The 22810-nt window shown below is 52.5% G+C and overlaps 1 protein-coding gene across 2 annotated transcripts in view; it reads right to left on the bottom strand.

The window, feature by feature from the left end:
- Positions 1–7194: 7194 nt before the first annotated feature.
- LOC111159085 (RuvB like AAA ATPase 1) overlaps positions 7195–22810 on the bottom strand; it is a 44192-nt gene continuing 28576 nt past the window's right edge. The window contains exons 8-11 of one of the 2 annotated variants that reach the window (XM_022521472.1): positions 22272–22470; positions 13190–13292; positions 8794–8885; positions 7195–7575 (exon numbers count right to left, since the gene is read on the bottom strand). In XM_022521472.1, coding sequence (XP_022377180.1) covers positions 7416–7575; positions 8794–8885; positions 13190–13292; positions 22272–22470 — 554 coding nt within the window. In that variant the 3' untranslated portion in view covers positions 7195–7415. The remainder of the gene's footprint in view (positions 7576–8793; positions 8886–13189; positions 13293–22271; positions 22471–22810) is intronic. The other variant, XM_022521473.1, reaches the window with a different exon arrangement.

Here is a 22810-nt window from a genome sequence, read left to right as displayed (position 1 = left end):
ATAAAGCTAGAAATGTCTAAATGCCCATCAGAAGGGGACTGGATAAATTCTGTTCTGGACTAGAACTTGGAGGACACTCCATACAGGCTAGGAGGAGAATCTCTAAGATGTGCTATTTTTTTTTAAAGATTTTATTTATTTATTTGACAGAGATCACAAGTAGGCAGAGTGGCAGGCAGAGAAAGAGAGGAGGAAGCAGGCTCCCTGCTGAGCAGAGAGCCTGATGCGGGGCTTGATCCCAGGACCCTGGGATCATGACCTGAGCCGAAGGCAGAGGCTTTAACCCACTGAGCCACCCAGGTGCCCCCAAGGGTGCTATTGAGGGAGAATAAAACTGCCAAGAAGCAGAAGAGCGTGTGCCACTCTGTGTTTAAGATGTTGGAGGGGGGTAGATCGTGCATCGGGAACAGGTCTAACAATTTCTCGGGAATCTGAACATACACTCTTCCTACCTACACCTGGCTCTTCCACTCCTGGGTATTTACCCAAGAGAAATAAAAATCTGTGCTTATACAAAGACTTCTGTGAGAATGTTTGGGGCACCTGGCTGGCTCAGAGACACCTCTTGATCTCCGGGTGGTTGAGTTCAAGCTCCATGTTGGGTGCAGAGATTACTTAAAAACAATGTACATCGCATGCACATTCTTTAATACCATTTGCTATTTTATGAGAATATATTTGATGAATATTGGAAAAGAATTAAAAATAAGACTGGCATCTCTAACATTTTCCTCCTTAAAAGAAATAGCTTATTCGTGAAAGCTGAAAAGTGAGAATGGGCCAAACAGCCAACAGGTAAACGGATGAGTAAAGGGTGGTTCACCCAGACAGCGGCATGTCCAGAAATCAGGACAAACCGCTGATGTACACCGGGGCGTGGGTGATTCCCAGGAACAGGGGCCTGAGGGACTGAAAGGAACCAGTCGCAAGACAGCACACACACCACGCGATCCCAGTCCTAAGAAGTCCCAGAGCAGGGCAAGTTTATCTATGGTGAAAACATCCTGAACGGTTTCTCTCTCTCTCTCTCTCTCTCTCTGTCTCTAGTGTGTAGTGTGTTTGAGACTGCGAAGAGGCACCAGAGAGCTTTCTGGGGCAACAGTAACATCTTTGATAGGGGTTTGGGTTTCATTTGTCAAAACTCAATGGATTGGTCCACTTAGGATTAGTGCATTTCACGGTGTATAAATTAAACCTTAAAAGGAAAACACGGGGTGCCTGGGTGGCTCAGATGGTTAAGTATTTGCCTTCAGCTCAGGTAATGATCCCCGGGTCCTGGGATCGATCCCAGCATTGCACTCCCTGCTCAGCAGGGAGCCTGTTTCTCCTTCTACCCCTCGTCCTGCTCGTGCTCTCTCTCTCTCAAATAAATCTTTAAAAACACACACACACAAATACTGAACTCTAGGTCGCTGTATGTATGCTACAGTATTTAGGCATGAAGTGTAATGGCCACAACTTGATTTGGAATGAATGAAAAAAGATTAGATGGAGTTGGATGCAGGGAAGGCTGGAGAGCATCTCGATGATATGGCTAGTCACCGTACAGTTCCTGCAACCTTTTACATTTGAAATTTTTTCGTACACGTTGGGAAGCACACTATGCACGTGGCACTGGCTTGTACACAGAGAACATCTCTGGAGGGTTACGCCGGTGTAAGGCGGGCTGCTTCTGGAGAGGGAAGACAGGATGGCTGAGGGCAGGGGGAGAGGAAGATTCTTCACTGTGCACTCCTTTTGTTTTTTACATTTTGAACCATGATCTAAATTATCCACTTAAATATATATGGGTATATATATTTTTTGTTATTGTTATATATTTTTTTATATATATTTTATTATATATTGTTGTTATTGTTATTATTAATCCCAGCTCAATAATCTTTCCCTGGCTGCCCTATTCTCACAGCCACTTTTGGACAGACACTCTCTCCCTGCCCGCCCTGGCCTTGGCCTCCATTGCAGGGAGGCAGGCTGGGCAGCTGTGGTTCCGCTGGGATCTCAGACCCTAAGGCCAAGCCCGCCACCCTCCAGACCGGGCATGTGGCGCCCGGCCCAGGGCCAAGAGGCGCGACGGTGGGCAGGCGCTGCGCGCATCTGGCCGCGCGAGGGCACTGTGGCTCCGCGGTCACGGGCGCAGCGCCGAGGTGGGGAGGCTCTCCAGAACGCCGGGAAGTGAAAAGGGAGAGGGGCTGGCGTTGTCCCCGCTGTCGCTCACCCCTGAGACACCGCCGCCCACCAAACAGGCCGCAGCTGGGCCCCCCTCCCGCGCTGCCTTCGGTCACTCCGGCCACTCGGGCTTCCCGCCTGCTAGGCCCCCTGCCCCTGCTATCCCTGGCCTGGGGCGGCTGGCCTCTCCCTGAGCTCCGGTCACCTCCTCTGGGAAGCCCTCCTAGTGCCTTTCTTAGCACCAGGCCCACGGCTCCTTCCTATCAGTTTATCGACGAGTGGGTGTCTCTGAGGCTGACTGTCCCAGGCGGCCTGGCTCTTTCCCCAGGAGAGGCGGGGGGACAGGTCACCTCCAGCGCATCAGTGGACTTCGGCGCTGGCAGTCTGCCGGCTCTTCTCCGCAGTCACCTGCTGTGTCGAGGGCAGGGCAGACAGGATGAATGAACTCAGGACGCCGAGCTGAAGCGGGGCGTCCTGGATTGGGGGTGTCGCTCAGGGCAGCGCTGTGAGTGTACCCTTCAGGCGCAGGGCTAAGGCAGGAGGTGCAGGGGCAATCGCAAGCCTTACGATTTGTCCCCTGGGCCATGCGGATCTATGTGAGCATTTTGAGTAGGGGTCTGACTGGGTCACACCTGGGCGTTTCCAAGATGGCTGGGACTGTGGGGATAGACCTGCAAGGGCCAAGGGAGCTGGTGGCCCTGGTGGCAGAGGCCTGGGCCAGGCAGGGGCAGGGAACCGAGGTCACATAACCTGTCTCCCCGCCAACTCCCAGCCTGCCGTGCGCTAACAGCCGGGGTCATGCAGGCCCCTGTATGACCGGGGCACGTGGGCCAGAGCAGGCCTTAGCGACACCTCTGTGCCCGCTGTGCACGTCCTTGCCCCAGCCCTGGTGACTGGGTCCCCCGCACGCGAGTCCTGGGTCCTGCCTGGACCAGTGCAGACGCGCGACCAGCGTGTGCCCCCGACCCACACTCTGTCGCTCCTCGGTGACCCCCGCACCCCGGTAGAAGAGTGCGGTGTGCGGGGCGCGAGGCCCATGGCAGGTGGCACGCCGGGCTTTAGGGGCCTCAGCCGGCGGGCCCCAGCCGGCAACCCCCGCCACCGCCGCGCGTCCCTCCGCTGCGGGGTCCACGCGCCCGCGCCCTCCCCGCCGCTGCCCGCGTCCCCATTAATCACGCGGCGCTGACGGCGCCGATCTGCGCGCGGGCGGCGTGACGGGGACGGTGACGGCGGGTGACGGAGCGGGCAATCGGCGGGCGCCCATCGGCCCATCTTATCGCGCCGGCCCAGCCGCCGCCCGCCGCGCGCCGCCCATTGATCGCGCGGGGCCGGGGCCGGGGGTCAGCGCGGGCCGGGCCGGCCTGACAGCCGCATCCATCGCCGCCCAGACGTGCGCTGATGGCGGCACGGGCGGCGCGGCCCGGCCATTAATCACTGCGCCTGCCGCCGAGTGACGGGGAGGGGCGACGGGGCCAGCCGGGCCGACAGCCAGCCCCCGCAGCCGGCCCACCCCTTCCCAGGCCCCTCGGCCCCGCTGCGCTGCTGTCCCTGCACCCTGGGCTGCCCAGTCACCCTGCGCCGGCCTCCCGCAGGTCCCCGGGGACCAGCCGTCCCGGGATGGATGGGAGGGGGAGGCGTGGTGAGGGCCCAGCAGGTGGGCCCAGGTGGATGGACCCCGGTCCGCTACCCGGCTGGACGGTTTCCCAGAGACCAAAAGGTAGGGTTGACCTGGTTGAGTGGTTGTCACTACTTGGCTGGTACAAGGGGGCAGCCATTTCTCCACTCCCGCTGCTCCCACCTTGGCTGGTCCTTGCTCAGGGGTTGGGGAGCCCAAGGGGCCCAGTGAGGGGCAGCATATTGTTTCTGGAAGTTGTGGACACCGAGGGAATCGCGTGCCCTGACCGGCTCTAGGCTCTGGAGCTTGTTTGGCCCTGAGCAGGGGCTGGTCCTTCTGGGTTTAACAGAAGGGTCCATCCACCTGGGATTTCTAGGCCTTTTCAAGAGGGCGGCCTGAGATGGGGAGGGGTGGAGCCTAGCCAGCTTCTGCCTCCTATTGGACACACTGTGACCTTCTCTTTTCCCAGGAGGGACAGGGATTGGGAGCTCCCTGAATTTTACTATCTGGAGTGACTGAGGCAAATACACACCACCTCACCATGTCCCCATACCCATCATCTACTGGGATAGACTGCCCCCATCTTCTAGAGGAGGAAACCAAAGCTCAGAGGACCAGAAGGGCCAAAGGCCTCATCAGGACCAAGGGCCAAACCCAATCAAAACCACATCCCTGTGTGCCATGTCCCCAGAACCCGCTTGCTCCTGTCTCCCACCTGTCGCCTGTCTGGGACCCCTCAAGCAGTTGCTGCACAGGTGTGACCAGCTGACATCCCAGGGCTGGCTGTGGCAGGCACGGAGAACCATCAGGTGACCAGTGTTTACTGTTTTCCTGGTGGAAGCCTGCTGACCCTGAGGTCAGAAATGGAGGCCAACAGGGAGTCTGTCCCCACTGTTGTGCAGCTGTTTTATTAGAAAAACGTTGAGGAATGTTTGCTAACCAAGATGTCCCTTTCTGGTGCAACACCAGCATCTATCTATTCGGTTCTAAAAACACAGTATCCTATGAACCAATCTAGGGAGGGCACCCTAAGAGGTGTGATGGTATTTGGGAGGTATTTGGGCTGAGAAGGAGGGGGACAAGTGGTCTTCCCAGCGAGGGCTGGGGACATTGTCTTTCAGGAGCCCTTCTGGCATTCACATGGCATCTCCAGCATCTCCAGGACCATTAGCACAGGACGGGGAGCTGGGATTTACATGCAAACACTCCTTCCCCTCAGCCACCCAATTGGCTTGCTGGGGGGCCCCCAGGAGAGTCCCAGCCCGGAGCTTGGAATACCAGCCTCTTCTAGGATCAGCCCCCACCCTGACTCACTTTAATATTACCACAATTTTTCACACTGGAGCTGAAATCGTGCAAAAAATGGGGCTGCTGTAATTGTTGTTAGATTGTGTGTCAGCCTGATAAGATGTAACAAATATTTTCCTCCCCACCAGGGTCTGTTTCCCTCTTGGTAATGGATGGAGAAACTTCTCATAGTCCGCGAGGGATCGGTCGTAAAAACTTCGCCTGGAAGATTAATGTAATAATCACAGGCCTTGCTGGAAAAAATAGGAGGAAAATTAAAATAACCCAACCTTCCTACCTATCCAGAACCATCTCCCTCACTGAAGCACAGATGAGTGAGGCGGGCCAGCTCCTGGGCACCACCAAGGCCAAGATCCCAGAGGGCTGTGACCACACCCCTTCCCCCATCCCTCCTCACTTGGACTGACTCTAGGACCTAATAGGTCTTGCCACACCTTAGGTGTCATTCTTCTTTTCTATCACAGCTTGGGTTGGGAGGCAAGAGGCCAGAGGCACAGGCACAAAGACAAGATCTGGGTAGCCTGGGCAAGGCTGCAGTGCTCAGCCCTGATTTCAGGAAGCGTCCCACCATCTCCCGACTGGACCCGGTCTCCCCCCACCCCCAACTCCCCCCAAGGCCCCCATGCGGGCACCTCCCTTGGGGTCCAGGCCCACAGAAGATCCACTCTGATCACACAGCTTAGCTGGGGATGAGTGTGGTCAGGGGACCCTTGGGGAGCTAGATGGACACCCATGTCCGCTCTCCTGCCTGGAGTGGTCTAGACATGCTCAGGTGGCTATCACTCATGGGACAACAGTTGTGCCTGCCCCACAAGGCCCTCAGGGCTGACTAGGATTAAAGCCCTGACTGGATCAAGATACCCATCTTGGTGGGTCCCCTCTCCTGTCCTCTGGTGGGCAGAAAGCCAATACTGAGCCTTCACTGAGGCACCACTTCTGTGGCTAAGCCGGCGACGAGGACTGGCCGGGGCAGGGGCAGAAAGCTGTGTTCACCCTACCAGATGAGACGTCCCACTGTGGCATCTGTCAGGGCTGCCGCTGCCCCTTCCTCTCAAAGGGCTAAAAGCTCCACTCAGTGGACTAATGTGTCAAAGGAACACAGGAGCTAACCGAAGAGCTCTCAAGGGTCGAAGCCGAACCAATCAGAGCCACAGAACAGATAACATAGTACCAGATTATAACCCCAAGTGTATGATAAATATCCCGGATTCATCTGGATACAAGTGATTGAGTAAATACACAAATGGGAGCGAATGGGGAGACCAGTTACCTCCTGTGCAGAATGCCAAATTTATCCAGATGTCCAGCTCTCAGGAGCCTGGGTGGCTCAGTCGGTTAAGCGTCTGCCTTCAGCTCAGTTCACGATTTCAGGGCCGTGGAATTGAGCTCAGCGGGGTGTCTGCTTCTCCCTCTACCCCTCCCCCCTTGTCATGCATGCACGCTCTCTCAATAAATCTTTAAAAAAAAAAAAAAAAAGCGGGAGATGGAGCACAACTCCCCAGCCTTACATGTGGGCTGTGCTTAGTGGCTCCTTCCAAAGAGGACACTACGGAGCGCGTGTGTGACCACAGCCAGGTGACCGCGGCCAGCCATTGACAGGGAAGGTCACGCCGGTGCACACCCTTGGTGTGGTGTGACGGCAATGGCACTGCACCTCTGTGGTCTGCCACCAAGAACCCAAAACCCCGAGAAACCATAAGGGACACATCAAACCAACTGCGCTGTGGGATATCCAACAGAACGCCCAACCGGCACGCTGCTCTCCGTTAAGGTAGTGAAAACAAGGAGCATTTAAGGAACTGTCCAAGCCAAGAGCAACTGAAGAAGGTGTAAGGGTGACATGTACCATGGCGTCCTGGGCGGGATCCCGGGCCAGAGGAGGCTGTTCCAGAACCCAGGAAGGGTGAGCAGGGTACAACATACGAACACTGGCTCCCTAGCTGGGACGAGGAGCCATCCAGCCCTGCAGGATGTTAACATGAAGGAAAGCGGTGATGGGGAGCTGGGAGCTCCCTATTCTACCTTCACAACAACTCGGGGCCTCTAAAACTGTGCCAAAGTGCAAAGTCTATTTGTAAGAAAAAATTACAAGAGACAGGTCATCAAAATAACCTCAATTTATTAGAAAACATGCCAGGTGAGGCAGGGTTCCTTCAAAGCAACTGCAGAAGTTAGGGTAATTTAAAAAGCAATCCTTTCCACACCAAGCAGGTGCTGCCCAACACGGCCGAAGGGGACAGCCCGAGCACAGAGCCAGCCTCCTGCTCTCGGGTGACACCCAGCCAGGCAGGCCCAGAGTCTCTTGCAGAACACCCAAGCCGTCTTACTTCATGTACTTATCCTGCTGGTCAGCCAGGATTTTGGCCGAGGACTTGGCATCATAGAAGAGCTCGCTGATCTCCTCGACGTGCTCTTTCTCGATACTGTCCTTCCCATTGATCTTGGCCAGCAAGTTGGCTGGGGTCAGCAGCTGCACTGAGTACCTAGAGTGATGGGGGCCAAGGGCAGAGGTGAGACAGGGCCACAGGTGGGAGCCCTCTCACCACACCCAGAGGACCTGCCACGGTGACTCCACGAGAGAGAAGTCAACAGCACGACACATCCTAGCCCCTAAATCTCTGTCGGCCTCAAAGTCCCCCGTAACTGCAGTAACAGCACTGCTCTTCCGGGAGACTGAAGGAGCCCCGGCCGGCTCAGCCGGTAAAGCATGCAGCTCTCGATCCCGGCATTGTGAGTTCGAGCCCCATATAGCTGGTAGAGATTACTTAAAACCAAAATCTTTCTGGGATGCCTAAATGGCTCAGTTGGTTAAGCGTCTCTTGATGTCAGCTCAGGTCTTGGTCTCAGGGTCATGAGCTCGAGCCCTATGTTGGGCTCCACACTGGGCATGGAGCCTACTTAGAAAAGTAAATAAAATAAATCTTTTTTTAAAAAGGAGGGGGAATCACAGACTATGGGCACACAGGTGCAGGCCAGGAATGCTAAGGCCCAGACCCAGCACACGGCAGGCAAATGAACACACAGCCAACTAAAAGCACGTTCCCCACACGAAGACATGAAACTCCGGGAGTTCTCAGAGCACCGCTCCACCCAAATGAAATGGCTCGCAGTTCTGCTTGCCCCTTGGAGCAACCAAGAGACTCAAAGGGAAACAGAACTAGGGACTGGTTAGGGGCTGGGAGGTCACAGTTTCATAAGCACTAAGACGGACATCCTGCAGGCAGTGGGCTTTGGACCACTGGTGAACAGTTAGGAGAGCAATCCACACTCGTCCTTCCCCCTCACTTGCACCCCTCCCTGCCCCCCAACAGCCTGGAGAAGAGCCTCAGGGGAGGGGCCAAGTAGGGCCCGGCCGCTGAGCCGTATGCCTCGGACCCTGATCTCTGGGTCGTCTGTCGCCTGCACCAAGGAAGCTAGCAAGCTCTCCACACAGGGGAGCATCCGCTGCAGGACAAGGGGACCTAACCCATTACTCTAGCTCTATGAGCACCTTCACCGGAATATTCTGCATTCGAAATCACAGTGCCCAGGACAAGCCCCATCAGAGCAGTGAGGACAGACGTGGTCCTGTGTCCTGAGAGAGGGACTTGCCTTTATGTCCCAGAATGCGGCCCCTGGTGGCCCCCCCCCCCCCAGGGTTCTTGGGCAGGTCCCAGCAGGTAGGAGGCAGGTGGGGAGCAGCTCCAGGCAGATGCGCTCACCTCAGAGTCGTCTTGGTACCGATCTCCCCCAGGTGGTTCAGCGCCTCCTCGCTGATGTTGATTCCTTCTGTCTGGGCTCGGATTTTAATGATCTTTTGGAGGAGAAAGACTATGATCAACAGCAACCGGCCTCAAGTGTCCCCTTTATCAAGTGCTTTAAAAGCGACCTTGTCCCATATATCTTGTCCTGCACCACCGATGCCAAAGAGGCCCAAACCTCTGGAGGGGCAGAGAGCTGGCCTCCACCTGGGGCTGCTGGCCTGGCACACCTTGGGGCACAAGCCACCCCACAGCCCTTGTGAAGAGCTCACAGCTGGGGCTGGCAGTGCCTAGACGGCGGCTGGTACCCCTGGAGGTGTACACCAGGGGGGCTCAGCTTCTGTCTCTCCAGCCTCCCTGATGCAGTCCCAGGATCTGGAGAACAGAGGCCCCTCCGAAACCTGCCTCCCTCCAGGGCTCTAACCTTCCTCCCCAGCCTGGGCACCACCACCTATGAGCACTCAGGTAGGAAGAGACATTTTTTATTTGCTTGATAAATACGATGGTTAAATAAATCAAAAAAGTTACTTTTAAAGATTTACCAGCCTTCATAACATCACCGGGAGATATCTAATCTCTCACGAAGAGGCTGACGCTCGCTGCAGTGTGAGGATCCCGGGGAAGCTGGAGGGGAGGCGGGCCGGCGGCGGGGCGGTGGTAACACACGCGGCCCCGGGATCCTGCGGGCGCGCCGGCGCTGAGTGATAAGGGGCAGCTGGGATAATGATGTTGTGTGTTGGGGAGCCGAGATAACTCGAGGACTTCGAGCCTCATATAATACAGGAATTTTTCACTTTGGCAGCTTCGTAAACAAGATATCAAGAAGCCCTTGTTTAAATTAAAGCCATAAAAACAGCCGAGGTAGAGGCATAGGAAATGGGAAAGACTGAGCCCTCGGTTAAAGCCTTGCAAGGGGCAGAGAGGGAGGGGCGGTTTAGGAGCCAGATTCCTCACACCCGGCCCGTGGCTCTGGGGCAGAGACCCGCTGGCAGCTCAGAGCCTGGGAACTCCGGTGAGGGCACCTCACAGGTCAGCTGCCGTAACCGGGAAAAGTCGTGCTCCTGAGGGAAGCCGGGTCCCACAAAACTGGACCAGGCCAGGGGCCGCGCAAGCCAGGGAAGGTGGCCTGTCTGCCGCCAGCCACTGGTGCCACCAGGGCAGAGGGCAGGTAGTCGTAGGGAGGTTTCATTCGGTCCAAAGAGACTCCAAACTTAGACTTCTGTATGAAATGTCCCAATTTCTAAATGTTGGCAACTTGTTTGAGTCATTCACAATCACAGCACTGGCTACACAGAACTTCTCATTCAGCCAGTGGGCTGCTGGCGTCTGACCTCCAGCGAAAGACTCTGCTGTGCATGAGGAATTCCACCGTCTAGGGGATAAAGCTAAATGCCGCTGAGAAGAGGGAGGTTACGGGATGGGCGTAAGGATGGCACAGAACGGAGCAGGAAGTGCGATCCCTGCTCCTGGCTCCAGCCGCAGGAGGCCCCTGACCACGACAGCCAGAGCCAGGCAGGTTTGGGCTCTAACAGAAAAGGGCTCTTCCCTGACAGCTGGGGATTAAGGAAGACTCCTGGTCCTGCCAAGAAAAATGTCCCGGGGTGGGGGGCCTTCAGAAACTCTAGGGAGATGCAAATACTGAATCAGGAAGCCTTCAGTATTACTGAGGGGAGTACATTCAGTGATACTGAAGGGGAGAGCTTCAGCCCAGAGCATCTGGCCTTCAGCAAGTTGCACAGCATTCAAAGTCGGGCTTCAGGAATGTCAGGGCTGCTCTTTCTCTTGAGAGAGAGAGAGAGGGAGCAGGTCAGAGCAATCCCAAGAGCTTCTGCTTCGGACTGCTCGGAAACGGACAGTTCATAAATTAGATCTTTAATCATTTAATAACCTGCAGGGATAGTTTATGAGGGTGTCGGTACTGATGGCAGAGTACACAAGTTACATTTACTTTGTTTCTTTAAAAACCTACCCAGGCTAAGTAAAAATGCTGAGGTTATCCCTTGAACCCACCAGAACAAAGCAATGTGCATCCTGACAGCTGGTCTGACCTCTGCTCACCCAAGAGAAAGCCTGAGAAGAGGCCCTCCTGACTCTGCCAAGAAGGGAACCAGCCCAGCAGCCAGAGGCACAGCACGGAACATTCCAGGACAGCTTGGACCCAGTATTCCAGGGTCGAATGGAGGCAACAAAGGTGAACTGGCTCTGCATGGAGTCCCAGCTCCGCAGCTTATCTCTGTGACCACAGGACCCTCGCTGTTCGGGAGCCTCAAAGCCTGCTTACTGGGAGCTGCTGTAAGGCCCCCAGCGGGTGACAGTGAAAACCTTTAAGCCATTAGTAGCTGTTAATAACTGCGCTGGAACAAAGAACAGCCAGCCCGGTCCCCTCCCCTCCCTCAGTTACTGTCACTTAGTCCTCACAAAAACCTGGAAAAGAGAAAGCAGACCTTCCGGAGGATGAATAAGGCCAAGGATCACAGGGGTGCGCCAATGGCTGAAGTCACTCGGCCACGAAGCACCTCGAGCAGGTGGGGCTGCCTCTCCTGGCAGGACGACACGGGGCTCTTGTCCCCACAGTAAGGATGGGGGTGGCGATCAACTTTTCCTTTGCTTCTGCCTCTGCTTCTGTTCAGCGAATGCCTTGCCTTCAACCCAGTTTTCACCCAGGAGCTGGAGACCACGATCTGGTGACAGGGCCCCAGTAAGGGACACTCTTGTCCCAAACGTGCCCGCAGCCACCCTGCACTACTACCACGCTGGCGGTCGGTCTCCAGCTCTATCACCATGGCACTTGGCAGGTGCTGGTCAACAAACATCCGAGGGGCCAGGCTGGGGGGCCACAGTGAGCAGCGGGGCCACCAAGGAGTGCCCTGGAGAGGCCCTCAGAGCTCCAAAAGGAAAGGCCCTGCTGACAAGCTGCCACAGGGAGTCCGCCCCTCAAATGAGCTATTTCTAGCAGGCGGGAGCTGGTGGCGCAGTGAAGAAGAACATGGGCTTCCGGACCAGGCAGCCCAGGCCCCGTTTGTCAGTCCTCTCACTTACTGGCCGCCGCCAAGCATTATGAACTTGGGCAGGCGAGTGGGCCTCGCGTCTGCGTCCTCATCTTTAAGAATGACAGTGACAACAGCCCTCCCAACGCACAGGTACTGGGGGTCGGATGGAATCCTGCTAAGTGTGTCCACAGGCCCAGCATGACATCCAACAAAGAGGGCCTGCGCTCTGTGAGAGGCGAGGGTGCAGGCAGGGTCCGCTGAGACATTAGTGCAGCCCTGGTCCACCTGGTCTGTGGCCACATGGAGCCCACAGCGAGAGACCCGTGCTGGCAGCGAGACCCTCCAGCACAAGGGCGGGCAAGGCAGGGCAAGAGCACGGCAGTGCTGCCCCAGTGGGACACCAACCTAGGGCACAACCCACTGCTGGGCATGTGGCCTGGACTCCGCACCCAGGACTTGCCACTCAGGGACTGAGCCATCCACAGGAAGAGAGGGGATCCAGGACTACCTGGCAGTACCAGGAAGGGGACTAGAAATCTAACTGTAAAACACCTGGGCACATGGTACTCCAAATCCAGATCAAGCAAAAGATGAACCCTATGGGGAAAGCTGGGATGGAGCCCCTTTGGGGTAAGGCCCGACCACAGACACCTGTCATCTCCCACCCTCAGGCCTAACACAAATTTAGCTCGCAGAGAATTCTGAGCATACACTCTGTGTCAGGTATACCTCCTTCAGCCTCTTATAGGTTGGTTTTGGGACTACCACTTCCAGGTGCCCCTCTAAGCTGGGACCCTGCGTCACCATCATCTCTATGGCCTCCACAGCCCCCAAGAAACCCACCACTAATCACACTGGTTGCAGCAGACAGGCTCTCACGCTGCTCCAGGTTCTGTGCCCTGTCGGAGCCAGCCTGCTGTGGGTTCTGGTGGGACCGGGCACTTGGCTTTGCCTACTCAGCAGAAGAGCCCTCGGACAGGGCCTGGCCTAGACACCAAGAGTGATCACTGAATCATATCTTACTGCCTCTTTCCTACAGCTGGTGGCCTCCCTAATGGCTGTCATCAAGCTGATTTTTTCACATTCCCTTTCCTAAAGTTTATCAGAATGGCTACAGTAGCAAAGACAAGGGCCAGGACCCACAGATGGCTAAGGTTTTGGGACACCTAAGGCATAGTCTCAGCCCACCCATCTTCCGGATGGGAGGACTGAAGCCCCGGAGTACTGCAATTTGCCCAAGGCCAGCAGCTAAGTGCCAGGACGGTGGCGGGAGCCAGGTCTGCTCCATGGAGACCTTTCTGCAGAGCATCGAGGAATGCTAGGAACAGATGAGGGGGGAAGAGGGAAGGGCTGGGAGGGAGTCTCACCTGTTTCATTTCCTGTGGGGTGTACAGCATGGTCCGGATGATCATCACACGGTCCAGAAGGTCAAGGGGGATGCCATGAGGAGAGGTGATGTCCTCAGTACCCCTGCAAGGGCCAGAATGATCACATCACCCAGGCCTCTCTGAGACCAGAAACTGGAGACTGGAGACATGGCTGAGGTACTCACCATGACACGGTAGGCAATTCACATCCTCAGTCGACCCATGACCACAGAGTGAACCAACTAACATTCAGGTGGCGTCAAAAGCAATTTCGTTGTAGCAAATATCAATACAACAGGAAATTGGGGAAAGAGAAAAAAAGGCCACCTAAAATCCTATTGAAAATACTCATATAGGGGGTGCCTGTGTGGCTCAGTGGGTTAAGTCTCTGTCTTCAGCTCAGGTCATGATCTCAGGGTCCTGGGATCGAACCCCACATCAGGCTCTCTGCTCAGTGGGAAGTCTGCTTCCCCCATCTCTCTCTGCCTGCCTCTCTGCCTACTTGTGATCTCTGTCTGTCAAATGAATAAATAAAAAAATCTTTAAAAAAAAATAAAATAAAATACTCATATAGGGGCGCCTGGGTGGCTCAGTGGGTTAAGCCTCTGCCTTGGGCTCAGGTCATGATCCCAGGGTCCTGGGATCGAGCCCCATATCCCCACATCGGACTCCCTGCTCCCTAGGGAGTCTGCTTCTCCCCTCTGCCTCTGCCCCTCCTGACTGCTCGTGCGTGCACAAGCTCTCTCTCATTATCTCTCAAATAAAATCTTAAAAATAAATAAATAAATAAATAACCTATCGAGTATTTTCCTTAACCCAAACCGTTGGGCATTTAGGTAGTTTCCAACTGTTGCCATTATTAATGATGTTTGATAAATAATTTCATGCATACAGCCATGAACATTTCCTCAGCAACTCTGAGTGCCTGCTATAATCCTGAATACGTCTGAAAGAATCTCCACGGCTACACGAGTAATCTGATCTCAGTGCACTGTAGCCAGCGCCGGGTATGCTAATTCTTAAATATTTTGCTGCTTTAATGGTTTAGAAAAAGAAAGGGTGACGCTTTGTTTGAATTTACATTTCCTTGACTACTAATGAATCATTTCAATGTTTCCCTTATATCCATTAATTATTTTCTTTCTTTTTGGGAACTGTCTAATCATGTCCTTTGTGCCTGTTTTTCTCTCGAATCCTTAGCCAAGTCACAGGAAGGGTGGCCCAGAAGGGAGCCCTTCCAACCTAAGAGGCCACGAGACACCAGCTACCCAAGAGGACATGTGCCAAGCAGAGCTGGCGGCACATGAGGCCGGCTCCAGCCGCTGTGTCTGAAGCCCAATGCACTAGGCGCCCCTGCCCCAGCCTCCGGGAGTCATGGCGGCAGCCACTCCATGTCAGCACTGACTCTAGCATTCCTGAACTCATCCCAGACTGCACAGTCTACCATCGTAACTCGTCAGTAGAACACAGAACAAGGCAGGTCATTTGGGTTTAGTTGTTAATATTATCAGAATATTCAGTTTCAGATATAAGCGAGCTTTCAAGAAATAGAACTTCAGTAAAGAAATCTAGCTGTTGAAATTCTAGCCAGTCAGTTGAAGTATAAACATATACTGACTACCGCAGGCCTAAAACGCTTGGAGGCACACTACAAGAGCGTGCTAAGTGAAAGAAGCCCGTCATAAAAGGGCAGATGTTGTAGGATTCCTTTGGGGGAATAGGGAGAAAAAGAAAATTCATAGGCACAGAGTACAGTGAAGGTTACTGAGGACTTGGGAATGGGGAAGCCTGGACTCACTGCTTAATGGGCACAGTGTTTGCAGAGACGGGAACGTCTTCAAGACAGGTGTATACTTAAAAAGAACTCAAACTGCAAATTCCGTTACAGAAATTTTCCCAAAATAAAAACAATTCAAAGAAAGAATAAAATGTTTAAAATAAAAACATTTAATGAGTAATTGTTATATCTAACATGAAAAAACAATTAAGACCTTTAAAAATAAACAGGGAAATAGACTAGTAGCAAATATAAACTTCAGAGAAAACAAATCTCACCCATCAAAAGATATTTCCAAAATAACAAGGAAGATTATAAAGATTAAATTCTATCATGACTCAACTCTCAGTGTTTGGGATGCCTATGATCTTCACATTCAACTTCGTATTCAAGAAGACGACAACTGATTTTCAGGTATCTAATTCTGTTTAGGTGGCAAGTTTGGTTTTTTTAAGTTCTACTTGGGATTTCTCTTGAGAATTCTTTAAAAGATCTCAACTTTGACATGTTAAATATCCTAAACTCTGTTACACTCATGGTCAATCATCTTCGATTAGGTTGTAATAACAAAGACAAAAAGTCTGAAGGAAAAAAGGTTAAGGGCGTCTGGGTGGCTCAGTGGGTTAAGGGTCTGCCTGTGGCTCAGGTCATGATCCTGGGGTCCTGGGGTCCTGGGATCAAGTCTCACATCACACTCCCTGCTCAGCAGGGAGTCTGCTTCCCCCTCTCCCTCTCAAATAAATAAATAAAATCTTAAAAAAAAAAGAAAATTCTTAAAAAGAAGAAGAAGAAGAAAAGGTTAGAAGAAAAATGAAGTACGTCTAATCAAATGTCAAAATTTCTCATGGGGGCTTGAACCACAGCAGACGAGGGGAGCAGCAGCAAACCACCAGCACCGCAGAGCAGTCCCTGGGTCTCCATGAGGTCAGCCTGGATGAGTGAACTTATGTGAAGATGAGAAACAACACAGAGCTTCGAGACAGATTATATGCTTCTCATCAACATTTAAATGTGGTATTAAGAGATGTGGGAGAAACTGTGACTAACACAGAAATTAATGAGGACACATGCGAAGAGACAGGTGAATCCACAAACTGGAATACTGCGATGCTCTTCGTATACGCAGACTGTGTTGCACAAGCTGCCCCTCCACCGAGAGCCGGCTGGGACAAAGAATTTACCGTGCTGGGAACACAGGAGAGTTTGTAATGACTGCCTTCTTAAGTACAGAAGACACTCAAAAGAGAACTGCATAAATTTTGATATTAAGAGCCAAGGATTCTTCTACTCCTGAAATGAGCTGATTTGCAGATAACCTACAAATTCTTTTTTTTTTTTTAAGATTTTTTTTTTATTAGAGAGAGGGAGAGAGAGTGCACGAAGAGAGTGCACAAGCAGGGGGAGCAGCAGAGGGAGAGGGAAAAGCAGACTCTCCACTGAGCAGGGAGCCTGATGGGGGGCTCGATCCCAGGACCCTGGGTTCATGACCCAAGCTGAAGGCAGACGCTCAATGAACTGAGCCACCCAGGCGCCTTAACCTGCAAATTCTTAAGCTAAAGGGCATCTTTATTTTTCTCCAACCTTTCCAATAAAGTCATTCACCAAGACTCTTTTTCTGGAGCTGATCTGCTCCAGTTTTGTTTTTTTTTTTCCCCAGATAATTTCTGATTTTCTTCTTTAAATTTAATTTGATATTCCCTTTTTTATGCAAGAAAAAAAAAACAAGAAAAAGAAAAAATTCTCATGGTTTTGAATCCACAAAACTAAAAATTTAAACAAAAAGTTCCACTTAAAGAGTGCCAAGAAGGGCGCCTGGGTGGCTCAGTTGGTTCAGTCTCTGCCTTCGGCTCAGGTCATGATCCCAGGGTCCTGGGATTCAGCCTCGCATCGGGCTCTCTGCTCAGTGAAAGCCTGCTTCTCCCTCTCCCTCTGCCTGCCTCTCTGCCTACTTGTGCTCTCCCTCTGTCAAATAAATAAGAAAAATCTTTGGGAAAAAAAAAAAAAAAGAGCGCCAAGCATTCTTCAGGAATTAAAGCTGAAACATTTGTCCAAGCTCTGAATATTAGGTACAAAGTTTCTTTTAGGAGACATATTAGTAAAAAATGGTTTCTGGGATTCTTTTCTGCAAAAGTCCCACAAAAGGGTCTGTCACATCACTTGCTAAGTGGGCGAGGGAACTGAAGCGCCTCTCTCCCAGTGCTGCCTGCGTGGGTGGTGAGCCTGGAAGGAGCTCTCGGTGCAGAGCCCTCACTGCCTGATGAGGCTGCCGTAATTGTCATATCACCAATAATAAACTGTAATAATTACATTTTGGTTAAAACTGCAGATTCGTTCTTGTACCCAGAGGCTCCTTTCCAGCTCTGGTGTCAGCCCAACAGGCCATTTGACAATTGCTCAGACTGCGTTAATGCCGTGCCTCTTCCACAGATGCAGTTTTGTGCTGCGACGTCACAGGCCTAATTCTCCTGGGACTCCAACACGGCCTGTCTGCAGAACAAGGTCACCGCGCATCTAGAAATGTATCCTACAGCTACACCTACAGGTGCAAAGGGTTGACTCCTCTGTGAATGCCTCTATCTAACGACTACAACTCAGGGCTCACCCGCTGACACTGCGGACATTGTAGACCAATTAATTTTGTAGGGGCTGCTCCTGTGCATTGTACAGGATATTCAGCAGCCTCTCTGGCCTCAACCCACCAGAAGCAGCAGCATCCACAGTCGTGACAAGTCAGAATGTCGCCAGCGGAGAATCACTGCCTGACTGCTGCTTTACATGACCCTGCAGCTGCAGGGACACAGACACCACAAAGCTTTTCTGATGACAGGAGACACAGCAGACCCGGGCAGGGAGCTAAGAAGGAAACCATTTGCTTTTCTGAGGAGGCTGCCAGGGAGATTCAGTGATGAACAAGTGGTCCCGAGACAGCCAGACATCTACATGCAAAGGAGTGAAGCTGGACACACCTCTTATACTACACACAAAACTGACACAAATGATCACTAACCTAAATGTAAGGGCTAAAACTACAGAACTCTTAAAGGAGATCACAGATCTAAGTATCTGTGACCTTAGAAGGTTTCTCAGATATGAGACCAAAACACACAAGCAACCAAAGAAATAACAGAAAAACTGGACTGCATCAAACCTTAAAGGCACTATCAAGAAACTGAAAAAAACACCCACAGGATGGGAGGATATATTTGCAAATCATACATCTACTACAGGTCTAGTATCCAGAATACACAAAGAATTCGCTAATAAAAAGACAACCCGAACAACAAAAAAAGAATGGGCAAATGATAGTAACAGACAATTCTCCCAAGAAGATATGCAAATGGCTGAAAACACATGAAAAGATGCTCAAACTCAACAGCCAGATGCCAGTCAAAACTACAGTGGATCACCACATCACACCGCTTGGAAGGCCAGACTGTAAAAGACCGTACTAAGCGTCGTCTAGGATGTGGAGAAACCGAACCCCTCAGACACCGCTGGCGAGAACAGTGCAGCTACTGTGCAACAACCCGGCTGTTCCTTGAGAGGTTAAAAGGAGTTCCCATCTAACCCAATAATTCTACTGATAGGTATGTCCCCAAGAAAAATTAAAACCGAAGTCTACATAAAAAGTTGTACACAGATGTTCAGGCAAGAGTATTCATAACAGCCACAGAGCGAAACAACCCAATCACCCAATGTCTATCGACTAACAAAACAGTCAATGTGCGACTAAACGTTCCATTTTGGAATACTACGTAGCCTTAAAAACCCACAAAGTCTGACACGGGTTACGGCACGGACGGACCGTGAAAACACTATGCTCCATGAAAGAAGCCAGGCACCAAAGAGCACAGGGTGTGCGGTGCTATTCATACAAACTGTCTGGAGAAGGCAAATGCATAGAGAAACTAGATGAATGGTTGCTGGGGGCCGTGGGGAGGGAGCGTGGGGGAAACCAGCTGGGGGTGAGGCGTGGCAGCAGGATCACTGTTGGTGGGTGAAGGATTTCTTTCTGGGGTGACAAAAATGTTCTAAAATGGATAGTGGTGATGTCTGGACAACTTTGTGACTAAACAAAAAAACCCCTGAACTGTACACTTTAGATGGGTGAATCGTACTGTATGTGATTTCTATGTCCATTAAGCTGTTTTCTTCAAATGTATCATCTTCTGCCTCAGGATCACACTGAGTGGAGACCATACTGTTTAAGTTTTGCTCTTTGGTGCAACACCGTTGACTTGCGGAGAGAAACTCCTGCAAAGACTCCTTAACCCCGGGAGCTATTCCCCACAAGAGAAGACGACCTCCCAAGTCTGGGGAGCTGGGACCATGGCCAGGCTCTCATTTAATGGCTGAGGGTCCTGGCACAGAAGGGCCTTCTTAAGGCGGCAAGGGAGGGCGCCCAGGGGTGCCCAGGAGAGCTTGAGGCCTCAAGGTGCTCCTGTAGGAATGGCTCCCCCTTTCCTGTGCACAAGGAGACAAGACCTAGAGGAAGAGGGGGCAGTTTGCACTTTCACAGCCATTTCCTGATGGTGGCGGCAGTGACCTGCACCAGCTCAACCCCTCTTCACCCCCCACACCATCAAGAAACAGTGCAGGATAACAGGGGTGGCAGGAGCTTTGGAGCCAGCCGACACTCAGACTTGTGGCCCTTTCACATCACCTCCTGTGTGACCTTATTTCCACCTCCCTGGAAATAAGGTCACCTGCCTACAGAATCGTCAGGATGCTTGAGATTGCATGGGGCACTCTACATAGAGTGCTGTGGACCATTTTGGGCACAGAGAAAGCACTCAGTTACAGGCAGCTCTCTCCCTCCTCTTCCCTTTCCTTTCAAGCTCTGAAGGTCAGACACAGTTTTGAAGGGCAAGGAAGGTCAATAGTTCCCTCCAGAAGTAAAGTCTACAGGGAAGCAAGTCAGATGTTGCCCAAACTGTGCCAATATTCCAGAAATGTCATCACTTCACATCTTGTTGGGAGCATGGGCTCTGAAGTCCAACACCCTAGATTCAAATCCCAGCCTTATTGCTGAGCTGTATGACCTTGGCCAAGTCCCCCATCATGGTGGAGCCTCGGTATCCTCATCTGAACAGTGAGAACACTGGTGCCTTCCTCAGTAAGTTGAGGTGTGACCAGCAGTGTGCACAGAAGGTTCAAAGAATGGGGCGCCTGGGTGGCTCAGTGGGTGAAAGCCTCTGCCTTCGGCTCGGGTCATGATCCCAGGGTTCTGGGATCAAACCCCGCATTGGGCTCTCTGCTCAGCAGGGAGCTACATCCCCTCTCCCCCTTCATCTGCCTGCTATTCTGCCTGCTTGTGATCTCTGTCAAATAAAAAAAAAAGGTGCAAAGAAGGAACAACTCAGTATATGCTGGCTCTTATTTCTACTGTTGCTAACTGCACATCATTCTCAGCACTACAACATAATCCCTACCAGCTCCAGGGCTTCGCACCAAAACCCTCATCTAGAGCAGATGCCCCGATTCTGGTTGCTTCAGCAGAGCTGCAGAAAGTGCCACTCTGAGCACCTTCCTCCCACTGGGGTGACTGCAGTCTGGCAGCTGTGGGCAGTCAGAGCCCCCAGCAGCCCTAGGTGAACTCTCTCTGGGGACGCTGGGGCCAGTTTCCCAGGTTTCGGGCTGACCAGAGCTCCATCCCCACTGAGCATGTCCTGAGTTCAGAACCACCTTCCTGGGTACTTTGTCCTGGGTGGGACGGGTCTAAGAGAAGGTACTCTGAGTCCTAAGAGTCTGCTCCTGTCAGAAGATGCCGGGCTCCACAGGCATCTGCTGGGCTGGGTGATCTGCTGTGAGACAGAGGAGCCTGTTAGCAGACCTCCCCAGCAGGGGGCGCCATCCGCCCAGGCTGAGCCTTTCATCAACTTCCACACTGAAGCCGGGCCTGACCAAAGCAAGCAAAAGTCCAGCAAAGCTACAGGGTCTATGCGACAGGGGTGCCAGGCTCACGAGGCACCAGGCCACAAACCAGGATTCCAGAGGCTGCCCAGGCAGCCAGCTCCTCTCACCAACGGCTGGCCTGGCCCTGGAACAAGCTGCCTTCTCCCCAAGAACGCAGAAAACACCTGGGATGATGGTCTTGTCAAGACACCAATACAGGAATTCAGAGTGACTACAAGCTGCTTCCACATGAACTTGAACCATGTAAGCAAATCCTAATTCTGTGCCAGAGCGATCACCTGAGAGGTGAGCTGCCCCTGAGCCAGCAGCACAGCTCTGGAACAATCAACGGAGACAAAGCCCTGTCAAGAGCCAGCTAAAGTCCTGGATACGACCCACCATCATTCAGAGGCCAGTCTAGGTGAATCAGCAATTTGGGTTCCTAACTTGGTCTGACTCCAGCTCTGTGCTGAGATACCCATGGGTCTTGGGGTCTCTTTCTAGATTCCTACCACCCCTACTGCCGGGAGCACCCCGTGTAGAACAGGGCTCTGTTCTACACTGCTCCCTGGCAGGCTTGAAAAGGGCTTCTCGCCACCCCGCTTCATGCCCCAGCACTGTCGGGACCAGGCCCCTGCATTCAAACAGGAGCACAAAAAATCAGAAGAGCGAGAAAACTACCAAGGACGGGGCCTTTGAGAGCTTGGAAGATAGTGTGTTGTCTGGGGCTCACCTGCTTGTTTGCAGAGTACTCAGGAGAAAAAGAATCTCCAGAAAGTCCTCTGACCTTGAGCATCATGCAGGCATGTGCCTTCCAGGCCTCAACATCTACCCTTCCCAAAGGCAGGCCTAAGGAGGGTACTGGTGGGAGAAGGGGCAGGCACCAGTGTGGCTCCAGGAAGGTCTGGGACAGAGAGAAAATCCTGGTTTTGTTATTGCTTTCATTATCAGAAGGCTCCAGGTCCTCAGCCGATCTTTATGATCAGGAGTTATTCTGCCATTCTGTTTCTTCATCTAAAACACAAAGCCACGAATACTTACCCCCCACAGCTAGTATGAGGATAGAAATTCACATACGTAAGGTCACTCTGGGCCAGCCTGTTGACCTTGCCTTTGCTCATTCCAACGGAATGACCGAATCACACCACACTGTAACCCCAGAAACCATGCGGGAGGCCCTCATATTTAGTTAACAGGTGACTGTTGCCTTTGGTGGCCATGATGGAACGTGGCTGATGCATGAACTGCCTGTGAAGACAAGCCACTTTGGCGGGTTGCTTCAGAATGAACATGATCTCCCTTCACCTCCATCCTGACTCATGACATTATGGGTTGAAAGTGATCCCAGAGAAAAACATGAATCCAGATGGAAGGCGGAAAAGCCCCACAGCCAGCAGGGAGCCACCCTACCTGATGACACAGTTGCCTCGGTTGGATGCAAAGATGACGATGGGGGCAATAGAAGATTCCAGGGCCCGGTGCAGGTAGGTGAAGCACTCGATGTCCAGCATGTGGACCTCATCAACAAAGAGTACGCCTGGAACCAGCTCGGCGATGCCCTGATCAATGTACTTATTCACCACCTTGTTAATCTCCCCTCGAAGTTTGTCTAGGAGACAGTAAGAAGACATAGGCAAGGTCAGGTGGGGAAGCGGTCACCTCTTCTCCTCTTCCCCCAGCCCAATCTGATCCAAAGCCAAGTGGGGGGCCCACTTTAACTGCTAACTATACGATCCCAGGCAGGTTACATCCCCACTTCAGTGTCATGATCTGAAAATGGGGATTATCACCACGGAGAAGTCACAGAACTGGCAGCCTCCCTTGCCAATAGGTTATTAAGCCCGCAAATGGCTTTTACAGTTTTGCGTGTCTTTGCAGAGGCGTGCATCCCCTGGTCACTCTCCACTTTGCCTTATTACTCACACCTGCCCACCCAGGGCCCTGCCACA

The sequence above is a fragment of the Enhydra lutris genome, unplaced genomic scaffold (assembly GCF_002288905.1).
Source record: "Enhydra lutris kenyoni isolate GAN:26980312 unplaced genomic scaffold, ASM228890v2 scaffoldscaffold66, whole genome shotgun sequence".
NCBI classification, from domain to species: domain Eukaryota; kingdom Metazoa; phylum Chordata; class Mammalia; order Carnivora; family Mustelidae; genus Enhydra; species Enhydra lutris.
Note: the sequence above shows the minus strand (reverse complement) of the source record. Positions and strands in the feature narration are given on the sequence as shown.